The sequence below is a fragment of the Melospiza georgiana genome, chromosome 1 (assembly GCF_028018845.1).
Source record: "Melospiza georgiana isolate bMelGeo1 chromosome 1, bMelGeo1.pri, whole genome shotgun sequence".
In the NCBI taxonomy this organism is placed as follows: Eukaryota; Metazoa; Chordata; class Aves; order Passeriformes; family Passerellidae; genus Melospiza; species Melospiza georgiana.
The window spans coordinates 109,244,408-109,264,744 of NC_080430.1; the positions used below are offsets into that span (position 1 = coordinate 109,244,408).

The following is a 20,337-nucleotide window of genomic DNA, read 5'->3' on the forward strand; positions in this document are numbered from 1 at the left end:
GGATAATGAGTTGGTGGTTTAAAACAAAATTTCTTTAGTCTAAGGTTAGGGAAGACTTCTGTTATTATAGTCAGTATAGACTGGATGTTGTTAATGTCACTTGTTCAATAACCTCTTACTAGTCACAGACACCTGGAAACATGCTTCAGTGGTGAGGAGACATGTAAATAACTACCTACCACCTGAAGTCTTTATAAAACAGCCCACACTTTTCAGCTTTGAAAAACAGTGTTGTTCTTCTCAGATTGTTCCCATTAGGTTTATGAACTCCTGGTTGTCTATAGCAAGTTCTTTTTTTAGGGGAGTGACAAGTACATCATATGTAGTGACACCAGAGCACAACTGAGATTTCTTGAGAAGCTCGATCACCTAGAAAAGCAGAGAAAAGATGAAGAGGAACGTGAAATGTTGCTTCGAGCAGCCAAGGTAAGACTCTGGGTTTCCAGGGAAGTAGTCATGTCCTCTTGATTGGTGACCATCTTCGGGTTTCTCCTACTTCTGCTTTAAATATAGTAACCATTAATTCTGTCACTGAAAATCTATAATGTTTAGGACAATTGCAGGTATATAGAAAGGATTTAACCTATTTACATTTTTTCAAAAGTCCACAAGAGTTCTTTGAAATGTGTGGTGGGTGAACTACTTTTTTGAGATTTTTTACTTCATGTTGACCAGTAGAAACATTTATAAATGTCCTTCCTGTATCTCTTTTTGCCACTGAAACAGAAGCCTGGTGAGATCCACCACCCTTGAATGTGTATTTGTTTTCCCTTTTCAGAGGGCTAGCCTTGGAGCTGGTTCCACAGCATCCATGAATTTCTGATGGAGCTGTTGCTAGTACAGAATAAGTTTCTTCTCTCTTCCTTTCCCTCAGGAAGAGGAGGGAAGAAAAGCTATGACAGTAGATGTTGCTCCATCAGCTGTGACTTGACCATCTTCTGTTGGTTCTTTTCTTTTGGTTTTGTTTCAAGCCGAATTCTGGAGCTGCTTAGGTGGAAGCCTAGTCTAGAGCTGAACGAACAGTGTTGTGCTTGCCTGAATAGAACTCCCTTTCTTTCCTATACTTCCTGTCCTTTTTAAGTGTCTGCTGCTGACATGAACAACATCATGCCTAGACTGGACCTGACTGACAGTGTTAGCATCATTTTCAGCTTAATCCTGCCTCTGGCTAGAGCAGAGGCAGCCGGCCCAGATGAGGAGGGGTGTGCACGTATGTGCGTGGAGGGGGATGGAAGCCAGTCTGGATTGAGGCATTCAGCCCTGGAGCTAAATCTTTCAATCACCAGAGAAAACTGTCATTTATTAAATATTTAACAGATAGGATGGTGTTTGGACTCCAGTAATCTCTATTCAATCTTTATCTTCTTTCTTTGGTAGAGCCGTTCCAATAAAGAAGATCCAGAGCAACTGCGGTTAAAGCAGAAAGCGAAAGAGGTAGGAGTTTGCAGTTACCATGCTTGCCTTTGTGTGTTGAGAGAAGGTTGGCAGCCCTGTCCTGGCAATTAGGTCAGGGTTTATTTTGCTGCTGCATACCATTTGCAGAGGCCTTGGGGAAGGACAGGAACTGCCACAGGCAAGGGCAGTGCTTCAAATGAGGTCAATGAATTATGAGCTCTCTTTTTTTAACATTTTATTTTTGCAGTTTCAGTCCTGTCTCGAAACAGTCCTTTGTAAACTGCAGCGGCACACTTGGTAGGAATATAATGTGGGATTAGAAAAAAAAAAAAAAAAGAAACTTTGAGATTTAGCATCTGGGACTGTACAATAGGCTACATTTTTCCAGGGTAATTGTTCGTTTTGTAAATCTGATACTGCTTATAATTCTTTGGCTGGGAGGCGGTACTGGGATTTAGTTTTAAATGGAAAACGCCTCTGGCTTTTAATTTTCTGGGCCCAGCAGTTTTCTGTTCTGGAATGGAGCCCTTGTTTCACACAGTTCATGTTTAGCTGCAGGGGTTTTAGTTTATAGCTTAGACTGGTTAAGCTTTTACTCCCAGAGGCCTCTGCATAGCAACTGTAGAAATCAACAAATAAGTTCATTTATGTCTGCAGCCTCCTCTCAGTAGCTGACTTTTTACATTTCCCAATATCCATTTCCTGACTTTTCTAGCCTGAGAGAAAAAAGCTCCACTAATTGGAGCTTATTTTAATTGAGCCTTAATATTGGATCTCACTGGAGTTGCCCCCAGAGCTACTGGGAACAGAATGAAATGAAAGTACCTAAGGTTGAAGATGTGTGTGCGTGTGTATGTGTGTGTGAAATTTTTCACTTGACCTACAGATTCTTGTCCCTGCTGAATAAATCATCAAGCCTGTTCACATTTCTGATTAAGGATCTGACAGCAGACGATAATAAAGACAATTGAGGTGTGAGACGTGTGATACAGAGCTGAAGAAATTGGTTTCTATAGTTACTTGACTGATTTCATGCAATTTTTAAGGATCTTTGTGCTAAATGAGAGTGATTTTCTGAGCAACCTTTTTCCTTAACTGTGCCTCTTGAACTATGAAATTTGTTGTTGCTTAACATTGCTGCACTTGGCTCCTAGGTGCCAGCAGCAGCAGCAGGTTATTTATGAATGCTTTAAAGGCCCTTATTGTTTGGATTAATGTAGGAGCCCAGGCAAAACAAATGGAAATCCAGTAAAATAGTATTTGAATCAATGCTCTGGATTTGCACCACAGTAGATGAAATTTGTAAAATTAGAAAGAAGGAACTTGCTTTACTATCTATCTTTTAATTCTTTGTTTCTGCTTACGATTCTTTCTTCATTGCTACAATCTGTGAGTACAAAGTTGCCCTAAAGCCCTTCCCAGTTTGCCTCTAGTGCCACCAGGATCAACAATCAGTGGGTGATGCTAATCTGTCTTGTTTTGTAGGTGACTTTACCTCTGCATCATCTGATCGTTTCTAGATGTACTTTCTTTTCATAAAGACTGCAAAGTAATTCATTTATGCAGCTTCTTTTCTCTTGTTTTCTGAACAATAATGTGTAAAATCATTAAAAGTACTCTGTGGTTTGCATATTTAGAGCACAAAGAAGGTTAGATTAGATTCAGTGATATTTTTCATGAGATCTCTCTTAAAAAGTGGCATAGTGGTGTACAAAAAAATGAGCCAACAGAGCAGGGAAGGCATATAAGTTTAGTGCTTGGTGTTCTAATATGTCTTGAGTTCCCCTCCTTCAGTGAATCTCATCTTGTGCCAGACTAACACAACCTGCATCACTCTTTGTCCTGTGTGTTTTCCCATGCTGTGCTGCTCCCAGAATGACAGTCTCCAACTGCTCCACCAGAAGAAGAGGAGGCAGATGTGCCTCTTGGGGCAGCACAGATCTTTGTGTTGGTATTCACTTAAAGAACTCTGTCCTGCTGCTTTGTTCTCCAGAGAATGAGGCAGCCAGAAGCTTCTCCAAGCTTCACATGGAGAATGGGGACACCCACCTTCTGTGCCTGGGGTGCTTTTTCATCTGGGACCATCTCAAGATGGAGAGTGGAAATGAGAGCACATGGAGCTGGAAAAAATTAGCACTTTATTGACAGTTTGGAGAAAACTGGTCAGCATACATTTGCATTAAAAAAATGCAAGCATGAATAGGACTGGAATAAGAGCAAAATAAAAATCAACAAATGTCCTAAGACTAAAACTGGTAACACAGAAGCATGGTGTACAGTGGGATGAAGGCTTGAAATGGCTTACCCTTGTCTGTCTTGTCTTGCCGTGTTGTGGTTATAGTCTGCTCCTAATAACCAAATTTGGAAACTTTGATGCCTCTGTCATCTGGAATCAGATCCTTTCCAGGTCACTCCAGTCAAGTATTTGCTGGAAAGCCTCATCTGATTGTCTGCTTATAGTTATTTAAGCATTAATATGGACCTGCCTTCCTCAAAGCTGTCTTTTGTATGTTGATGATGACCCCCTGGAAGAAGGAAGAGGGTGTGGAGTAATGGCACTGCAGCATGTTCTAAAGCAAAGTTTCCCAAAATGCAGGGTGTACATCCTGACAATGAATACTTATAAATCCAGGATGTGCTGTCATCCAGTAGCTGGAAGCAACATCTTAACATTGCTGGAAGTACATCCAGAGACTCTGCAGTGGATTCTTTTATCCAAAAGGCTATACATAATTGCTGTGACCTTTTCATCCCTTTTTGCATGACCTATTGCCTCAAACTTCCCCTATGCTAAGTCATTTACTTTCCTATATTCTTAGCCTATGTAGCTTGCCATGAATTAAGTCTGTATTTATTTCCCTCTTTCACCTATTTCAGCAGATTTTAATACCTATGGAAAGTGCACATTCCTTCTGAGACAGCTGCAAGGCTTGCCCCAAGCTGCTGCTTTGTGCACTCAAGAATTTTGTCCTTGCTCTCCTCACGGACCAGCTCTTTGTGCAGTGGCGTTCCTGCAGTCTGGGTAAATTACCCCTGTTTTTCATTCTGCTTTGTCTGCCTCTTCAGGCTGAGGGGATGCAGCCCTCTCATTGTCCGTGATGTTTGCACTATTAAACCCTGACTTTTTTTAGGTGGCTTCTGCTATTTCCTGTTCTACTTTCCACAATGCTTCCAGTTACAAAGAAAGAGTTCAGTCAATGTGATTCTTGTTGCTGTATTTATAGTTTATCTGTGGCTTCTTCCCCTTTCCTGAAATGAGCTTTTCTAAATTGAGCAGGTGTAGGATACTGTCAAATGTGCAAGCCAGCCATATGAACAGTTCATTGCAGAAGACCTGTAAAAATGTCAGTATTAAACAGTTGTAGTATAATTCTAAATATAAACTCTGATCCCTTAGAATTGTTTAGTTTGGAAAAGACCTCTAAGATCATTGAGCCAACCTGTTGCCCAAGACTTGGCAGTGCTGGGTTCATCACTAAACCCTATTCCTAAGTGCCACATCTAAATATGTTTTAGATCCCTCCAAGGATGGTGACTCAACTACTTCCTAGGATAGCCTGTTCAGACACTTGACAGCCCTTTTGGTGAAGGAATTTTTCCCAATTTTTTTGTACTCCTGTTCATCTTCAAAATGAGTGCTTTTGTAGTACAGCTTCAGGAAGCTTAAGGCTGAGCCTGGGCAAACCTTTCAGAATGTATCTGGGCAAGATACCTGCTTGGTGTTGAGCAGGTGAAGAGGTATTTTACTGAGAGCATCTTTGCTTATTTCCATAGTAGCCACCTTTATGCCTGCTCTTACCTTGTGTCACCTTGTCAGCGCATAAAGGGGAGCAGCTGCATCTTGAGCTAGGGGAGGAGTGTGTGGAGCAAGCACCTGAGGGACAGCAGATCTGCTGGCTCCATTCTTTGCTCTCTCAGCAGAGAGTCTGTTCACTTGGGGTTGCACAGATCTTCCCACTCCTTATTCCCGCCTGCTTGATGCACTCGTGCATTTTTTTGACACAGATACAAGATGGCAGTAGATGAGATGCTGAGCAAATTCAATACCTTTAGTATCAGCTGACTGGGAGGAAAATGGCAAACCCTAGGGTTTTTGTAGAGACAAAACAACCCTTACAGAAAACATCAAACTAAGAGCCAGCATGATTCCAGTGTGTTCTTGGTCTTAGCTAGTAATGACTGAATTTTAGTTGTTCTGTAGTACCTTTTCCAACAGTAACCATCATTTTTTCCTCTTTATATAACCTTCTAACTCCCTTATTTCCTCTCACACTCTCAGGTAACAAGTTACTGTAACTTGGTGCTTTGCTGCTTACCCTACCCCACCTCCAACTCACACTTTCAAGCTGTTTTATTTTCTTTTTCCTCTTGTGCTGCTTCTCTATCTAGTCTTCTGGACCCAATGGTTCAAATTATTTTAGACCACTCTTGTGGCAGGGCAGAAGTTAACCATAACCTCTCAAAAAAGCAAGTACAGATCGCTGCAAACAAAAACAAGATTTCATTGTTATCAATTGGCTTTTTTTTATGAGCCTTCAGTGGCAGCCTAAGAGCTTCTGCCTAATTACCTGATTGATATCATCTTTATTGTTCTGTAGTGTTTCTTACCTGCTTCTGCATGTTTTGAAAAACAAAAGAACCAAACCATGATAATCAAAGAGAAACATTTCATTAGCTGCAGTGTAGCCTTACAAATTACAAATGGCAATCATCAGAGATTCAGTGTGTTACAAGTCTTGTATAGAAAGTCAGGAATAGAAATACGATGATGTGTTAGATTATTGGGTGAGCTACAAAGCAAACCAAATGCCTGTTTGTGACACTCATATTGGTGTTTTGAAGGAATGTAAAAAAAGAGCAGCTGAGACACTGCCTGATACCCTAAAACCATCTGCCTGAAAGATGGCAACAACTATCTTCAGTGAAAAACAGAAAAACAGCCTCTCCCCTGCCCCCCAAATTCCATTAAGTGTGTTCCTGGATTTGCAGCCTTTTCTCAGTTTGTCTGAGAGACAGAGAATGAACAAAAAACTGGTTGTAAGTATGACCTTGGATTAGAAATTTGCTAATAGAAGAAACTTTAGGGCTGAAAGTACAAAAAGAAAATGATAATGAAGATCCAGAGAGTTATCTGCCAAGAAGAGTTGGGTGGACTGAATGATGAGATGGACAGACCTGCCTGCTGATGGTCATTGAACAGTCTTCTAAGTGATAGCATCTGAAGCAAAACCTGTGGACTATGTTGCATTGGTGTGGGGTCCTGTAGTCTGTTTCTTGTCCTTGCAGCAAAATTAGGCTAAGCAGGGTCTGAAAGCACACACAGAGCTTGATGGTGGATGCTGGACACCCAAGAACCTCCCTGGGCCTCCAAGTAAGGCAAGCTGATGGGACTGCACAGGGGAAATCATGTTCCAAGTGTCCTAGAAAACACAGAAACGTATCAATAATGGTTAAGCAAACAAAAAAAAATGGGTAAAAGGAAATACACACTCCAACACATTGGAAATTCTTACCAAGAGTGGACAAAATAAGGAGTCAGGAAGTCACTGTGCCCTGGATTTTTTCCTCATGTGGAGTTAATTATATATTAGGAAATATCAACTCAAAATGCCATTTTTTTCCCCCCTCCTATGAGTAGATTACTTTGTGGGTGTCCTGGAAAACTGTTCTGTTGTTCTTCAGAACATTTAATTGCAACCTTTTAGACAGGCAAAGCACTGGTCTTGGGGCACACAGCCACAGTAGGGCCTGTCCTGCCACTGAAGCAGGTATGTGGGATATTAACCTGAAAGAAATCTACAGTACTAAATACAGCTCTGTTATAAGTCAGGGCTGCATTTCAAACTAGTGCATGCTATTCTGCCTTTCTGCTGTTAAATCTAAATTACAACAGAGGGAAAAGTCAGTGGAAACTAATTGTATGGCTAATTAAAACAGTTTGAAAGGGAGCAATTGCAAGAAGAGAAACTGCATTATAGGCAAGAGGAGAGGATGGTAAATGTTTAAATATGCAGCCTCCAAGTGTCAGTTTTCCTCAGAGAATGTCCCCCATATGAGAAGTCTGCTATTCAGCTGCGTTCAACCTGTAGGGCAGAAAATTTTGTATAGGAAAGGTAGAGGCTGGAGGCAGTAATGCTCATTGAGCTTTATGACAACCAGTGTGAGAGGCTTGGGATTGAAAGCAGATTTTAAGGTTTATTTTTCATTTTCTTCTCAAGTTCCTTAAAATGCTTAAAGGGAATGTGAAAAAAATTGCCGTTCTTTCTTCCAAAGACAATGAAGAGAGAAGTGACTGAGAGCAGTAGACAACTTTCAAAGCACTAAACAGAGCACATAATGAAACCCAGTGAAACCTTGCTTGAAAAAGCTGGTCAAAAAGAGAGAATGGATACAAAAAAGAGAAAAGTCATTTCAGTGGTATAAGTGGACCCATTAAAAAGGTATCTCAGTATTTAGTTCATTAAAAATACACAGTAAAGGGTAGTAAAAGGCTCAGAGAGGTCCTGAGGTTTCTCTTTCACAGTTGCAAGCTAGAAAAGGTAGACATTGAAATTTGGTCACAGTTTCTTTGACTTTTACTATTTGTTAATTTATTGTTTAGTTTCTGTATTGAGGGAGCTGATGAGATTGGGAGCTTCTGTCTCTTTTGTGTGCCTGTATTCCTTTCTTTCCCCCCCTCACCCTCTGCAAGTCTTATAAAAATTCTTGTTCATCTACTTTAGTGCTTTTATTACTCCTGATGTACTTATTGCTGGATAGCACACATAACCCTTAGGCATACATTAAGTTGTCTTCAGCCTTCCCTGGTTTCCTTTCCTGCCAGTTCTTCTGTTAGTTTAAATATTTATTTAATCTGTCCTGTACTCCATCTGCCTGTAATGTCATATCTGGAGACATCACCACTTTTTACTTAATATTAAACCCAGTATCTTGTACATGTATTTTTAAGTATTTCTCTTATATTAATTATAACCAAGTCCAAAATTGTGGTGTTTAGCCACATCTGTCTTGCCAGCATTTTTTCTGAGCTCATTTACATCCATGGAGCTGAATTTATTTATTACTGCATTGCCAAGACAATTTTTTGGCTTTTTTTTTTTTTTCCCCAGGCATAAGTTCCTAGTGTTCAAACGAAGAGAGATTTCTTTTCTCCGCTCCTCAGATTTGTTTCCTAGCACTTTGTTCATTGAAGTGCCTGCAGAAGCAGACAGTGGTATGAATTTCTCATGCCAGCACGATGCTGGCGTGTCATCTGCTGGACAAGGGCTGCCTGTCTGGCTTTTCTTTAACCTCAGTCCTGTTACTGCTCTGGGAGCCCTGGCTAAGACCAGTGATCTCATCTCTACCTGTAGAAAAACCTTCCCTGGTAAATCTGTTTTTTGAGGATCTAGAGAGCAAATGTTTCATGTACTTTGTCCTCTATGAAAGCTTATATCAAATATCTGAATCCTGTCCTGGGGACTTTGTGACCAGACACAAAGACTTTAATCTACTCTTTTTCCAAGGTGAACTTGTATTCAGCTAGATAACACTCTTTTTTTTCCCCCACCTTTGATAATACATCCACCTTCTGCTGTACACATCATGGATTAGCTGCTGTGAATTAGTTTATTTATAGCAGCGTATACTTTTCATCAGTTGTGTTTAAGGGATATTCTTTCTCTAGGGAAAGCCTTAAGATTTGCATAACTTGCATTATTGAGGCTCTGATAAGACAGGCAACCACATTATCACGTACTTTGTAACCAAAAGGGTTTAAAACCAGTCTGCAGTATTGCTTTAAGTAAAAGTTTCAGCATCTTATAGGTGAAATACTTCTTGTCTTCTTATACAACTTGAATTTATTTTTTAATATTAAAGTGCCTCAAAAATGTCGTTGGTGTAACAGTAAAAATAGATTTTGAGTATTTTCTGAAATGTGGTGTGTGAGACGTGAGAGAGTTTCTGTGAGCAGGAAAAAAAAATACTTTTCTCAGAGGATTGAGTGAAGAACAGAGAGGTCAATTTTAAAACCTTTCATTCTGTGTGATTACAGCCATGCTGCAAATGCCATTTCACTATAAGGAAGGACTTTAAAACGTACCTTATTTCCTGATTTCTGCTGCAGGTCAGATTAACTAAAATGGTTATTGTGTCACCCTAGAGATTCCTGCTTGCTGCAAGACCAGACTTTAAACCCTATTTTTATTATTAAAAAGGCCAGCAGCAACAAAGTCTATTTTACAAGTTCTGAGACGTTTTCATAGCAATTTGATCTTTATACACAGGTTTTTAGAACTCTTTGTACTGCAGTTCTTAGCATATGTGAAATCGGAAAGGGGGGAAGGAAGCATGAACATTCATTTGCCACTTGCCTGGAACCCACCCCCTCTTATTGCCCTTCTTGGGGAATGAATTTTGAATAGAGCATGTGTTGGGTTCTTGTGTTGTGATGGAAGAGCAGCATCTTTCAGCAGACTAAGTAGGTCAGGTTGAGGGGCAGCCTGCTAGTTTGGAGGTCCAACATATGGGGCAGCTCCCCCCTGCTCCTCTGGAATTGCCATCACATACTTCAGTCTTCAAGGAAGAAGATCAATCTGTTGTCAAGATGAGTATGATGGTATGATTTCACCTGGGTGTGACAGTTCTCTTTGTATCCTATCATACTCAAAGACAGCAATGTTAATAAAACTGACCTCTAGAAGGGAAACCATGCAGCTTCTCTGTGTTATATTTTAATAAAGTGTATCTACCACTTTTGCTGCCCCTTATGCAGTGATTTTTCTTCCCTAACTTACATGCTACAAAACTAACCATTAAAGAAAGATTTGACTCCACACAGTCACCTCTTGCTCTTTCCTAATCTTGTTTAGGAAAATCTGGCAGTAGTTAGCCAGCCAGTATCCTCGGGTATCCCTTGACATTATCTGCCTGTCTTCTCCTTATCCTGTGCTTTTAACTGCTCACATAATGTTTAGACATTTAATCTGCAATTTTTAATGGAACAAAACTTGATGAAAAGATGATTTTGCTGGCTTCGGCAGGGTAATTTGGATGCCTGCCCATATCGCTTAATGGGGATCTGTTGAGTCCATTATAGAAATTGAGTGTTTAAATTCATTTGTCTTAATTATGTTCTCAGAAAAATCCCTGAGATGTGTAGAACGCAACAAGACAACGATTTTTTTTCTTCTTTTGCTTCAAACCCTGGTGAGATTCTTCATGATTTGAAAAATCCTTTGACTAGCTGGGAGGTGGAAAATGTATTGGGGAGAGCAGATGTTGATAATGATGTGTGATTCCAGCATTGTCTTGGAAACTGCCTGGTGGAAGATACATCAGTTCTGTTTCTAGAAAGCACATCTTTTTTTATACAGTGTCCCAAGTGTCATTCCCTCCTTTGTTACCTCTGCCAGCACTGCTCTCCAGCAGCATTGCTCCCTCCTGCAGTGTGTCTGTGCCAGCAGCACAGTCGGTCCAGTAGAATTCCGTGGGGTAATTGGTGGTGGTGCCAAGGCACTGCCCAGTCCTCAACCAGAGCAGCATCCTGATGCTCCACCAAGAGAGCCTCCACTTGCCCAGTCCCCTCCACCCCGTGCTGATGCCAACCCAAAGCCCTCTTGGTATTTAATTCATAGCTCTGCCTTTTGTGTCACACTTGGCCATGGCTGCCCATCAACAGCAGCTGTGAATAGGAGAGAGGGGCTTATTTCAATGTTACTTCAAGACACAGGTGTTCAGCAGCCACATGTTTTTGACAAGTCTAAGTGCAGTAATGCTGGTTAGTGTGTGTTTTGTAGGGTTGAGAGGGAAGGGGGATGTGTTTTCCAGTGGTTCCCAGGGATGGAAGCACACGGTTGGACTAATAAAGGCTTTTGGTTTTGTTTTGCATTGTCTTAAGTTTAATGGTTTTAAAAGTTGTTTTACTTTGAGTGTAATGGTTTCTAAATTAAAGCAAATCACCTTTCCCCTTCTGGTTTTCTTTTTCATTGGAGCCTTTAGGAGTTTAATCTCTCCCCAGAGGGGTGCTGTGTGCATGGCATGTTGCAGTGCCCCTTCTCATGGCAAGAAGACTGTGGTGTACCTGTGACCATTGTGATGGCTGAACTTCCTCCCTGCTGCAGGAAGGAGTGCTTTACTTCTGCAGGGACGCTCCATAGCTGCCTATAAGGAGGGGTGGCTCCAGGTGTTGGAGGCCTGGGCAGCTGAGGCTGGAAGTCAGCACCTACCTCTGCCAAAAATCTCAGCATTTTATTGCTGAGATTTAAGGCTTACTCTAAGCATTTTATTGCTCCTGCCTTAATCTTTCACAGTTTGCAAAGTTTCAAATTTTTCTTTTAATTTATTTTCACTTTCCCCCATGTCTTATTGGCTGAAGTGTGTTACTGAATATAAAGATATGAGATTTAATCTAGATATGAGATTTACTCTATATATGAGATTAAAGGAAAATTTATCCTACACATTTTATGCTAGTAAGCTGACTGGAGTTAACCTCAGACAATTGCAAAATACCAGTAGTTTGAAAGTTCATAGTGTGTAAAGTATTCCTGAAAGCAATCCTTTATATTTGGATAAAAACAAACTGACTGAATTAAGTAAATTTTGATAAATAAGGTTTTAATTGTGTACACTGCACACAAAAGCAAGAATAGTGTGCATGGTAAGTGAAGGATGGTGTCTAGCTTTGAAGAAATACTGCTGTGTGAAGAAGTACTACTACAATAAAAGTCTACATTGGGTGATCAAAGATGACTTGCAAATAGTGCTGTTTTCAAAACTGAAACATACAAACCCCCTGAAAACTTTCTTCTCAGCATATTTGTTAAAATCTCACTCAACCTGATTTCTGCTGAAAAACCCTGAGTCTTCTGGGGAACACTGTCCTTTTAGGAATCTTGCCCTGAAATACTGTTTTTATTTAAATAGCCTAGTTGCTATAGTATCTGATGTGAAGCTGCCACCATCACTAAATTCTACTTATATAATGTAAAATAAGGCTTGTAACACCACCCACCTAGAAACCACCCACCCAAAGTCTTTCACCCCCAAAACACTCCCCATGAGCCCCAAAGTATTTCGTTGTTGTGGATTCTTCTTTATTTAAGTGGCAGCAAGTAGGGGACTTAACACCATGTAAGCTCAGTTGCAAGCTCAGTTGTTATCAGCTGCTCTTCTCCTCTCCAAGTGGGATCTCTGAGAGCTGAAAAGCAAGCAAAATCATAGTGTTGCAAGCTTGGTAAGCAAGGTATCTGTATTGACTGGGTGAGGAAGTCCAGGTAATTCACTGGGTTTATGGTGGGGGAGTGGAGGAAATCTGGATGCTTTCCCACCCATGGTATGGTTGTACTTCAGTTTTTTTAAGATATGCACACACATCCATGCAGAGAATCCCCATCTGAGCAATCTTCTTAGTCTTAATCTTCTTAGGGGAGGACATGGGCTACAGTTGCAGGTGAGACCATCCCCAGGCTGACATCACCTAGAGGTTTATGTTTGGAAAACCTTCTTTCTCCACCCATGCTCCAGGTTGGACAGCTGGTGGATCTGGAAGCAGTGTGTTTGTATTAGCAGGGTGGCTGATCTAAGACAGTAAGGCTGTCAGCAGACTTGACTGGGTTGAACTCCAGAGCAGCTGGCATCAATAATTATTGAATAGAATGTATTAGAATGTATCTCAAAATACAAGAATAAAACTTTTTTTTTTTTAATTTTTTTTTAATGCTCTTTACTGTGGGTTTCTATCCCTTCCCAAGTTTACCTAACCCAGGTGAAGGTTGTTTCTAATGATTTCTTAGTGTTCAACAGTTTTGGAGGTGAGTGAAAATAAACATGCAGTGTATCTCTGCCTTGCTTCAGATGTTCTTGAACATTCAAATATATACTGGGAAAATAAAGACTAGCAGTCAAACAGCAGCATCCTCTTAAATTGGGTAGTACAATGTTTCACAAATGCAATATTAAGTGTTGAGTTCAGGTGGTAGGGAAATTGGGTATCTTGCTTGATAGGCAAGGAATTGAGATTTTGAAATAAGAATAAAACCAGGTCACATAGCCTGGTAACTTCAAATTTAATACTAATCCAGTTTCATAAACCAGTTCAGACCAAGATTTTCCATTAACCAGAAATAACAAACCTTATTCATCAGAAGGGACCAGAAAGAGGGGAGAGATGCTGTGAAACACGTTGTTTCTGAAGGAGCTACAGAGCTATCTGAAACAGCTCTAAAAGGAACCTTTAACATAATGTGTGTCATAACTAATGTAGGTGTTTTCTTTTTAAATTAGATGCAGCAGCTGGAATTAGCACAGATGCAACAAAGAGAAGCCAACCTCACAGCTTTGGCAGCCATTGGACCAAGGAAGAAAAGACCATTGGATTCGTTGAACATTGAGGTACAGACCTGGCTTGTAATGACTTGCATGGTGTTAATCTTCATACTGAATTACATTTATCTTTCCCTGTAGGAAGAAGTGTGAATTCTCTCACACAAAATAGTTTGTTGCATTCTGTAAGAAACCTAGTTTGTGAGTTAGGTGCTTGAAAGGATTGTTTCTGGTAAATTTGATGGGAGTGTGTAATTGTGTGTTAAAGGAAAGACCACATAAGAGTGCTGTGTGTAAAGGACTAAATGAAATGATGACTCAGAGAAATTCTCATCTATAGTGGAGGGTAACCAAGCTGTGGTGGCCTTCCACAGTGGGCAATTGTCATGACCCCTTAGGTGAGTTCACAGTTCCTGGTTTGGATGGCTTTTGAAATGGTTCTTGATTTGACATTTGACTGTGGACATTAATCCATGCACAATGCATAGGGACTTTTCTCAAATATTCTGTGAGTTCACCTTGGCTAGTTTCTCCCTGAAAGCAGTAAATAAGTCAGTAAAGCTAGACCATTCACTTCCTGCAATGAGCCAGATCATCTTCTGTGGCTCATGTTGGATACTGGAAGTGCTTTTAACAAACCTTTTCTGAGCAAATCTCTCAATGTGCTGAATAGTAAGGTCATCATTTTTGCTGGAGATGGGAGAAATTGGTGTTACAGCCAGTTTTGCTCCTCTATCATGGAGCCTTGATATTGCTCAAGTGAAAGTCTGGTTGCCCTGACATAATCACAACGATCAGGAGCCTGGAAAGTAACTCTTGTGTGGAGGCAGTTGTGGTGAAGTTGTCCTTTCTGATGAACCTTCAGTCTTTTTCACTGTTGTTGTCTGGGAAGCTTAAATAGATGGTGGGATTGAAATTACTCTGTCATTTTAGCATAGCAGAGTCTGGGAGGACCTTGTCCTCAGTTATCTGCATTGTAACTGAGATAGTGGTGGCAGCTGTCCCATGGTTTCTTCTTCATCTGGACTGTGACAAGAGGCCTCACTAAGCAGGTGAGATAGACTTGTTTCAGTGAATTTTTAACTTTTTTTTTTCCCTGACATGGATGTAAAATTAGGCCTTTGAATACTCCCTGTTAGCCACAAGTGAGGGAAAGCAATCTTTCTCTAAACAAGCTGCAGAAAGCAGCGTTCACAGCTTTTGAGCAGCTTCTCTTCTTTGAAGTTTTTTTAATGCACTTTCACATGAAGCTAAATGCATGTTTTGTTTTTTTTTTTTTAATACCACTGGAAAAACTTGAAAAAATCAGTCTAGCACAAGAACAGTTTCCCCCATCCTTTTCTCATCTTCCCCCAAGCTTCTATCGGGTTACTATTCCTGTTCTTCATAGTGGTTTTCTGTAATTATTGTCGGATTTGTTTCTGAATATTTAACAAGTCTGCCTGTTAAGTACTTTTCAGTTATTTCTCATCATCTGTGGTATGTCTGCTTTATTAAAAGCTTCATGAGATTATGTGAGACAGATAACAGTGTTGCTGTTGAAAGCTGGTTATCCATTGTTTACTTTGCCACTTCAAAAGAATGTGGACACGACACGCCTAAAACTGACCATAAACCTTGATAACATTCCATTGTCACAAATTTACCTGCTGTATTTTAAGCAACTTCTCATATGGTTGCCATACAGACTGATTTGTAAGGGCAGTAGGTGAAAGTAATTCTGACAGTGAAACCATTTTTGTTTCTTGCATGCAAGCTCACATTCCAGTGCCTGCTTCTTAAGCTTCATGCTACTGGAAAGCATTTCTCTGCAGACTTTTTTTTTTTTTCTATTTTGTGAAATTATGCAGGATAGCAATCCTTGAGAAGGATGTTTAGATTTAAATGTTTTTAAGTGTCCCAATATATCTAAGCAGGATTTATAAAAGGCTTAAGACTTCTCATGTAGAATAAAGAATGGTTTTGACAAACACTCTCTAGTTCAAGAAGCAGAACATTTGTAATACATTCATGATAACATGGCAAAACATCCTGAGCAGTAAACAACATTCCATTCTTCAGAGATGAAAGGAGGTCTTTGAAACTGAAAGCAAGTACAATATGGCCTTAGGCTGATACACATTTGGGCATCTTTAAAATCATCTTTTTGGGCAACCTGTCTGAGAATAATTTAAACAGGCAGGATGTGCTTTTTCATTTCAAATTGCAAATACAGACAAAGTACAGAGAGCTTTACTCTCAAATAATCTTAAATGTCAGAACTTCTAGACTGTGCAATGGCAAGTAAATCTGTGCACAATACTCCTGTGCCATTTTTTATTATTTTTATTATTTTTATTTTTAAAAACTGATAACTTGGTAGACATGTACGATGGAAGAAGTTATTCCTAAATGCGAATGATATTTAACATTATTGAGTGAAATCACTGATGCTAACTGGATTAAGATTTTTAACTACAGCTTCAGCTTTCTTTGGATAATGTTCTTTGTACAATGTTTGTGTCTCCTATGGCTCTGTCAGCTCTGTACAGCTTCTTTTTATGGTTGCCTACTGCAATAATTAAAGGAAAGGAATTGTTTCAAGCAATTATTGATGCAAACCAAAGCCCTAATGTATTTGGGCAGACAGGGAAGAAATAATCAGTTACAGTATGTATTAAAAAAGTGAAACTCTGTAAGCAAATTTGTCGTCTATTTGCCTTTCTTTATTCAGTACCAGAATGTAATGGATACTGGGAAAGTTCAGTTCAGCAGACTGGGTTGGTTGGATCTGCTGCCTGCTGTTGCAGTAAATGTGAAGGGCTCAAACCAGCATTTTAGGGAGCATGGTATGCTAACTTATCCACAAATAAGTATCTCTGTTTAACTGGGATGATTTTTCTGCCCAAGGTTTTCTATTTCTCCACACACCAGCACTGGGCTTTGCTCCTCTTCTGAAAAGTGCTTTTCCCAAGATAGCTGAGCACATGATTCCTGCACGTTCATCTTATTTTTAAGTCTGAAATTGTGCTTTACTTGGTCTTTCCAGGAGACCAATTATGGGTCGTTTTAATGTGGTAGCTAGAACATGTGGTGACACAAGCATGTGCTTTCCAGCTAGAAGCCTGCTTGCCAGCAGCCTCATCACCTCATAATGTAACAAGTACAGAAAGAGGCTCTTGTCCAGAGGAGTGCCTGGCAACTAATTTGGACCTAAAAGCAATATAAAAAGAATAATCTATATGTTGCCATGATTGCTTATGTATCTCGAAAGTTGAAATAGCAGTAGGGACAAATCCATGATGATCATGGAATGAAAAAATAAGGCTAATGCTCTAGGCCTAATTAAAAAAAATAAAAGGCAGCAGTATAATGGGAATTCTTTTTCCTTTCTTGTTGGAAACACTAGTTTGGGTAGTTTTGCATGTTCTCTTCACTGCAACTTAACATTTGAATGGTATTGTTCAGAAAGAGCAATTTGAGAAAGCCTTGGTAAGAAAATCTCTCTGTTGTGAAAATGTGTTAATTGGTGCTACTTGTAATCCAGAGGTGGCAATATCTTCATCTCTCTCATTCTTATCCCTCTGGACACTTTTGGACAGAATGAATAGGAGAGGCCTTTGGATTCCATTTATATGTGTCTTGGGGTTTGTGCATTTGTTACCCACCTCTCCTCCTCCCCTAGTTTGAGGGCATGTGGTAAACAGTAATGAATTAAAGGGTAGGAAGAATTGAAAAGTAACTCATCTTGGGAAGGGAGGACACTTCTAAAACAAATATGAAAAAAGTAAACTTGAAACCACAGGCTCATTTTCCCAATTCATTGTTCTGTTTCATAGCTTTTACTGGTTGGTAACACGCTCCATAATGTTTTCAATGCTGATAAATAGTCAAGGATTTTTTATATTTTTTATTAAGTTTTACTGCTTTTCTGTTGACAAAGCCATTTTGGAAACAGCTTTTTCTCATTTCCACTGTAACTGGAATCTTAGAAGTTTGAAGACTACGGTTCTGAGTCCTTAAACTTTGTTTCCTTCTATTCAGAGATTTCTTGGGTGCAAGTCATCTTTGGCCTTGAACCAAGAGCTCTGTATTTATTTGTGCAGAATCATGCACCAGGGAGGAAAAAAAATCTACAAATGTTTCTGAGAGAAGACTCAGAAAACTGGCTGTTACACTTATGGTCTTCATCTGAATACTGTGGTCAGGCCCTTCTTCTACTTTGTATAGGAAAACTTAGTTGAATACCAGTACTTCTGTGTAATTTTTTGGGGTAGAACACTTGCTTTGCATTGCTTTTCCGGCTCCATGATAACACCTAAAGTACTTAAAAGTGATGCAGTCTCTCCTGCTGTTGGTGCTGAGTTCTTCACTTGCTTTCTCCCAGGCTGGTTCCACTGACTGACTCAGGGTTGTACATCGCATGTCTTTCCTTTCTTTTTGCCAGATCCAATGACAAAGGAAATTCCTCTTTCCAGGTACTGCTTGTGTCTGTTCTATCCCCTGCCAAGACTGGCTGCTCTGTTAGTGAGTGTGGGTCTTGCCTGGTCACAGCTAGTCTGGCTTTGCTGTGGAAGCGTAAACTACTGCAAGTAGTTGCTACATTAGTAAATCATGCAGCTGATATGCTGTGCTCAGTGCAGAGCCATTCAAATACTCCCTTTCTGTCGAACTCCTAGCCCTGGCCAACATACTGAAATAATGTGATAACTTCCAGGGTTGTGCACATCTAATACAGCAGTCCACACTTGCATTCTCCTTCTGCAAAGAAGTTTGGCAAGCAAAAATGGAAGAAATGTCTTGTTTACCACAGTGGTCATTGTTCCATTTTTAGTATGACTGTGGGTGGAGGAAATGAGCTTGTCATCTTCTCTTGTGTCTGCCACATCTGATCATTGTTAGTAGGACTTAAACTTACCCTTCTTGCTTTACAACTCTGGGATGCTGGTATGCACATCGATTAAACATATTCTGTACATGGTGCTTGTTTGAGCTTTGGAAATGTTCTTTAGGTTGTCTGAGGAAGAACTAAGCCTTTGAGCAACAAGTCCTTTCTGCAGAATGGAAGCAAACCCAACTCTTCCAAGTGGCATGGGGAGAGAAATGATTTGTTTTTTTCTGGTGTGTGACAATCCAATGACTTATTTTATTTTATTCTACTTTATTTTATTTTTTATTTCCAGAAGGGGTTTATGCTCTTGTAAGTAGTAACTGTAGAAGCTACTGCCACTCTTTTTGGCCATAAGCTCTTCTGATGAGGGAACACCAGGACAATTCATCAGTTTCAGTATTGGCGTTATGGACATGACTGTGTCTAAGTGTGAATTTAAAGGCATGAATTGGCTCTGTAGCAAATGATAGCTCCCTGTGCAGTGGAGCCACTGTCTGGTCTTTGGCATGGGTACATGATAGTCTGCTAAAGTATTTTCTTCGAAGCTGCATAATATTAATTTAAAAGCAACCACTTCAAATTGGGCCACATATATAAGTAGGTGTTCATTACAAGGCTACAGAATCTGTTTCTACACTTCAGTGGTTTCCCTCACTTTCTCTGTGTCTCTTTCTATCTTTGTCACCCCTTCCCCCAGCCCATAGGTATTAAGTGATACTGGAGGGTGAGGTTTTTTCTACCTTGCATATGCTTAATGTATGTAGACTCTTGATTTAAATTTCTGGTTCTTATTTAAGCTTTTGGACAGCTGAAGTGTCTATGACATGGTCATACCTTTGGGGAAGAAGGGTGCTAAAAGTTACTGAAGTTCTAAAATGTCTTCAGCATCTTAGTTACCTGTTTCAAGACCTAACAAAGCACAGCTCTGTCAGCTAAAGAGTTTCAGTTTCTGTGCTGAATTTCCTGGTGCCTGTCAGTCTAGGCTATACACTTGATCTGAATTTTTTCCCCATGTAAATAGGCAAAAATATTCTCAACTGCCATTCACAGACTTCAGAAATACAGTTCATTGGCCCATATCGTGCCTTCTCTGTGCTAGAGATGAACTTAATTCTTCTTATATGTGAAAGAGATCTGCAATTTAAATGACTAATTGCATTGTAGCTTTAGGCTGAACATATTGGTAATGCACAAATGTTGATGACATGTGAAGGGTCAAGAGATTTATAATTTAGTTGACAATACATTGCTTAAAATGATGTGGCAAAGAGCCAGAAAATTTCAGCTTAATAATTTTCTGTTAACTAACATGACATATTTGTATAGGATTCATTACCTCCAGGTACAGATTAAGCATCTGATGTACCCATAAGAAGTGACATGCGTACATGAATCTTGGGCATAATAGTGAATAAACTGACACTGCATTCACAGTAATTTGTTTCAATATGTAAAACATGTTGTTGCCTACATTTGAAAAGACTTGTAGGAATGTTGCAATGAAATCTGAAGAAAAATGTGTAATTGAATGGAGGTTTTCTATTATATAGATCTGACAGCTCTGTGAGGCTTTTTTGTAGGCTGCAGATAACATCATAAATACACGTTTGTTTTCAGCTGCACAAGAAGCAGTCTGGATATAGAGATCTGAGTCTTTCAGCCATTGGCTACCCTAATGGTGTGTAAGGTTAAAAGAAAAATAAAATCCCCAGACCCCAACCTAAAATAACCAACTTTTTTTTAAAAAAAAGAATCCTGTAAATATT

General features: G+C 39.8%; 1 protein-coding gene across 1 annotated transcript in view; it reads left to right on the plus strand.

Moving 5' to 3' along the window:
* TAF4B (TATA-box binding protein associated factor 4b) overlaps nucleotides 1-20,337 on the plus strand; it is a 71,083-nt gene that overhangs the window by 44,427 nt on the left and 6,319 nt on the right. The window contains exons 12-14 of the mRNA XM_058029649.1: nucleotides 301-426; nucleotides 1,378-1,434; nucleotides 13,663-13,770. Coding sequence (XP_057885632.1) covers nucleotides 301-426; nucleotides 1,378-1,434; nucleotides 13,663-13,770 — 291 coding nt within the window. The remainder of the gene's footprint in view (nucleotides 1-300; nucleotides 427-1,377; nucleotides 1,435-13,662; nucleotides 13,771-20,337) is intronic.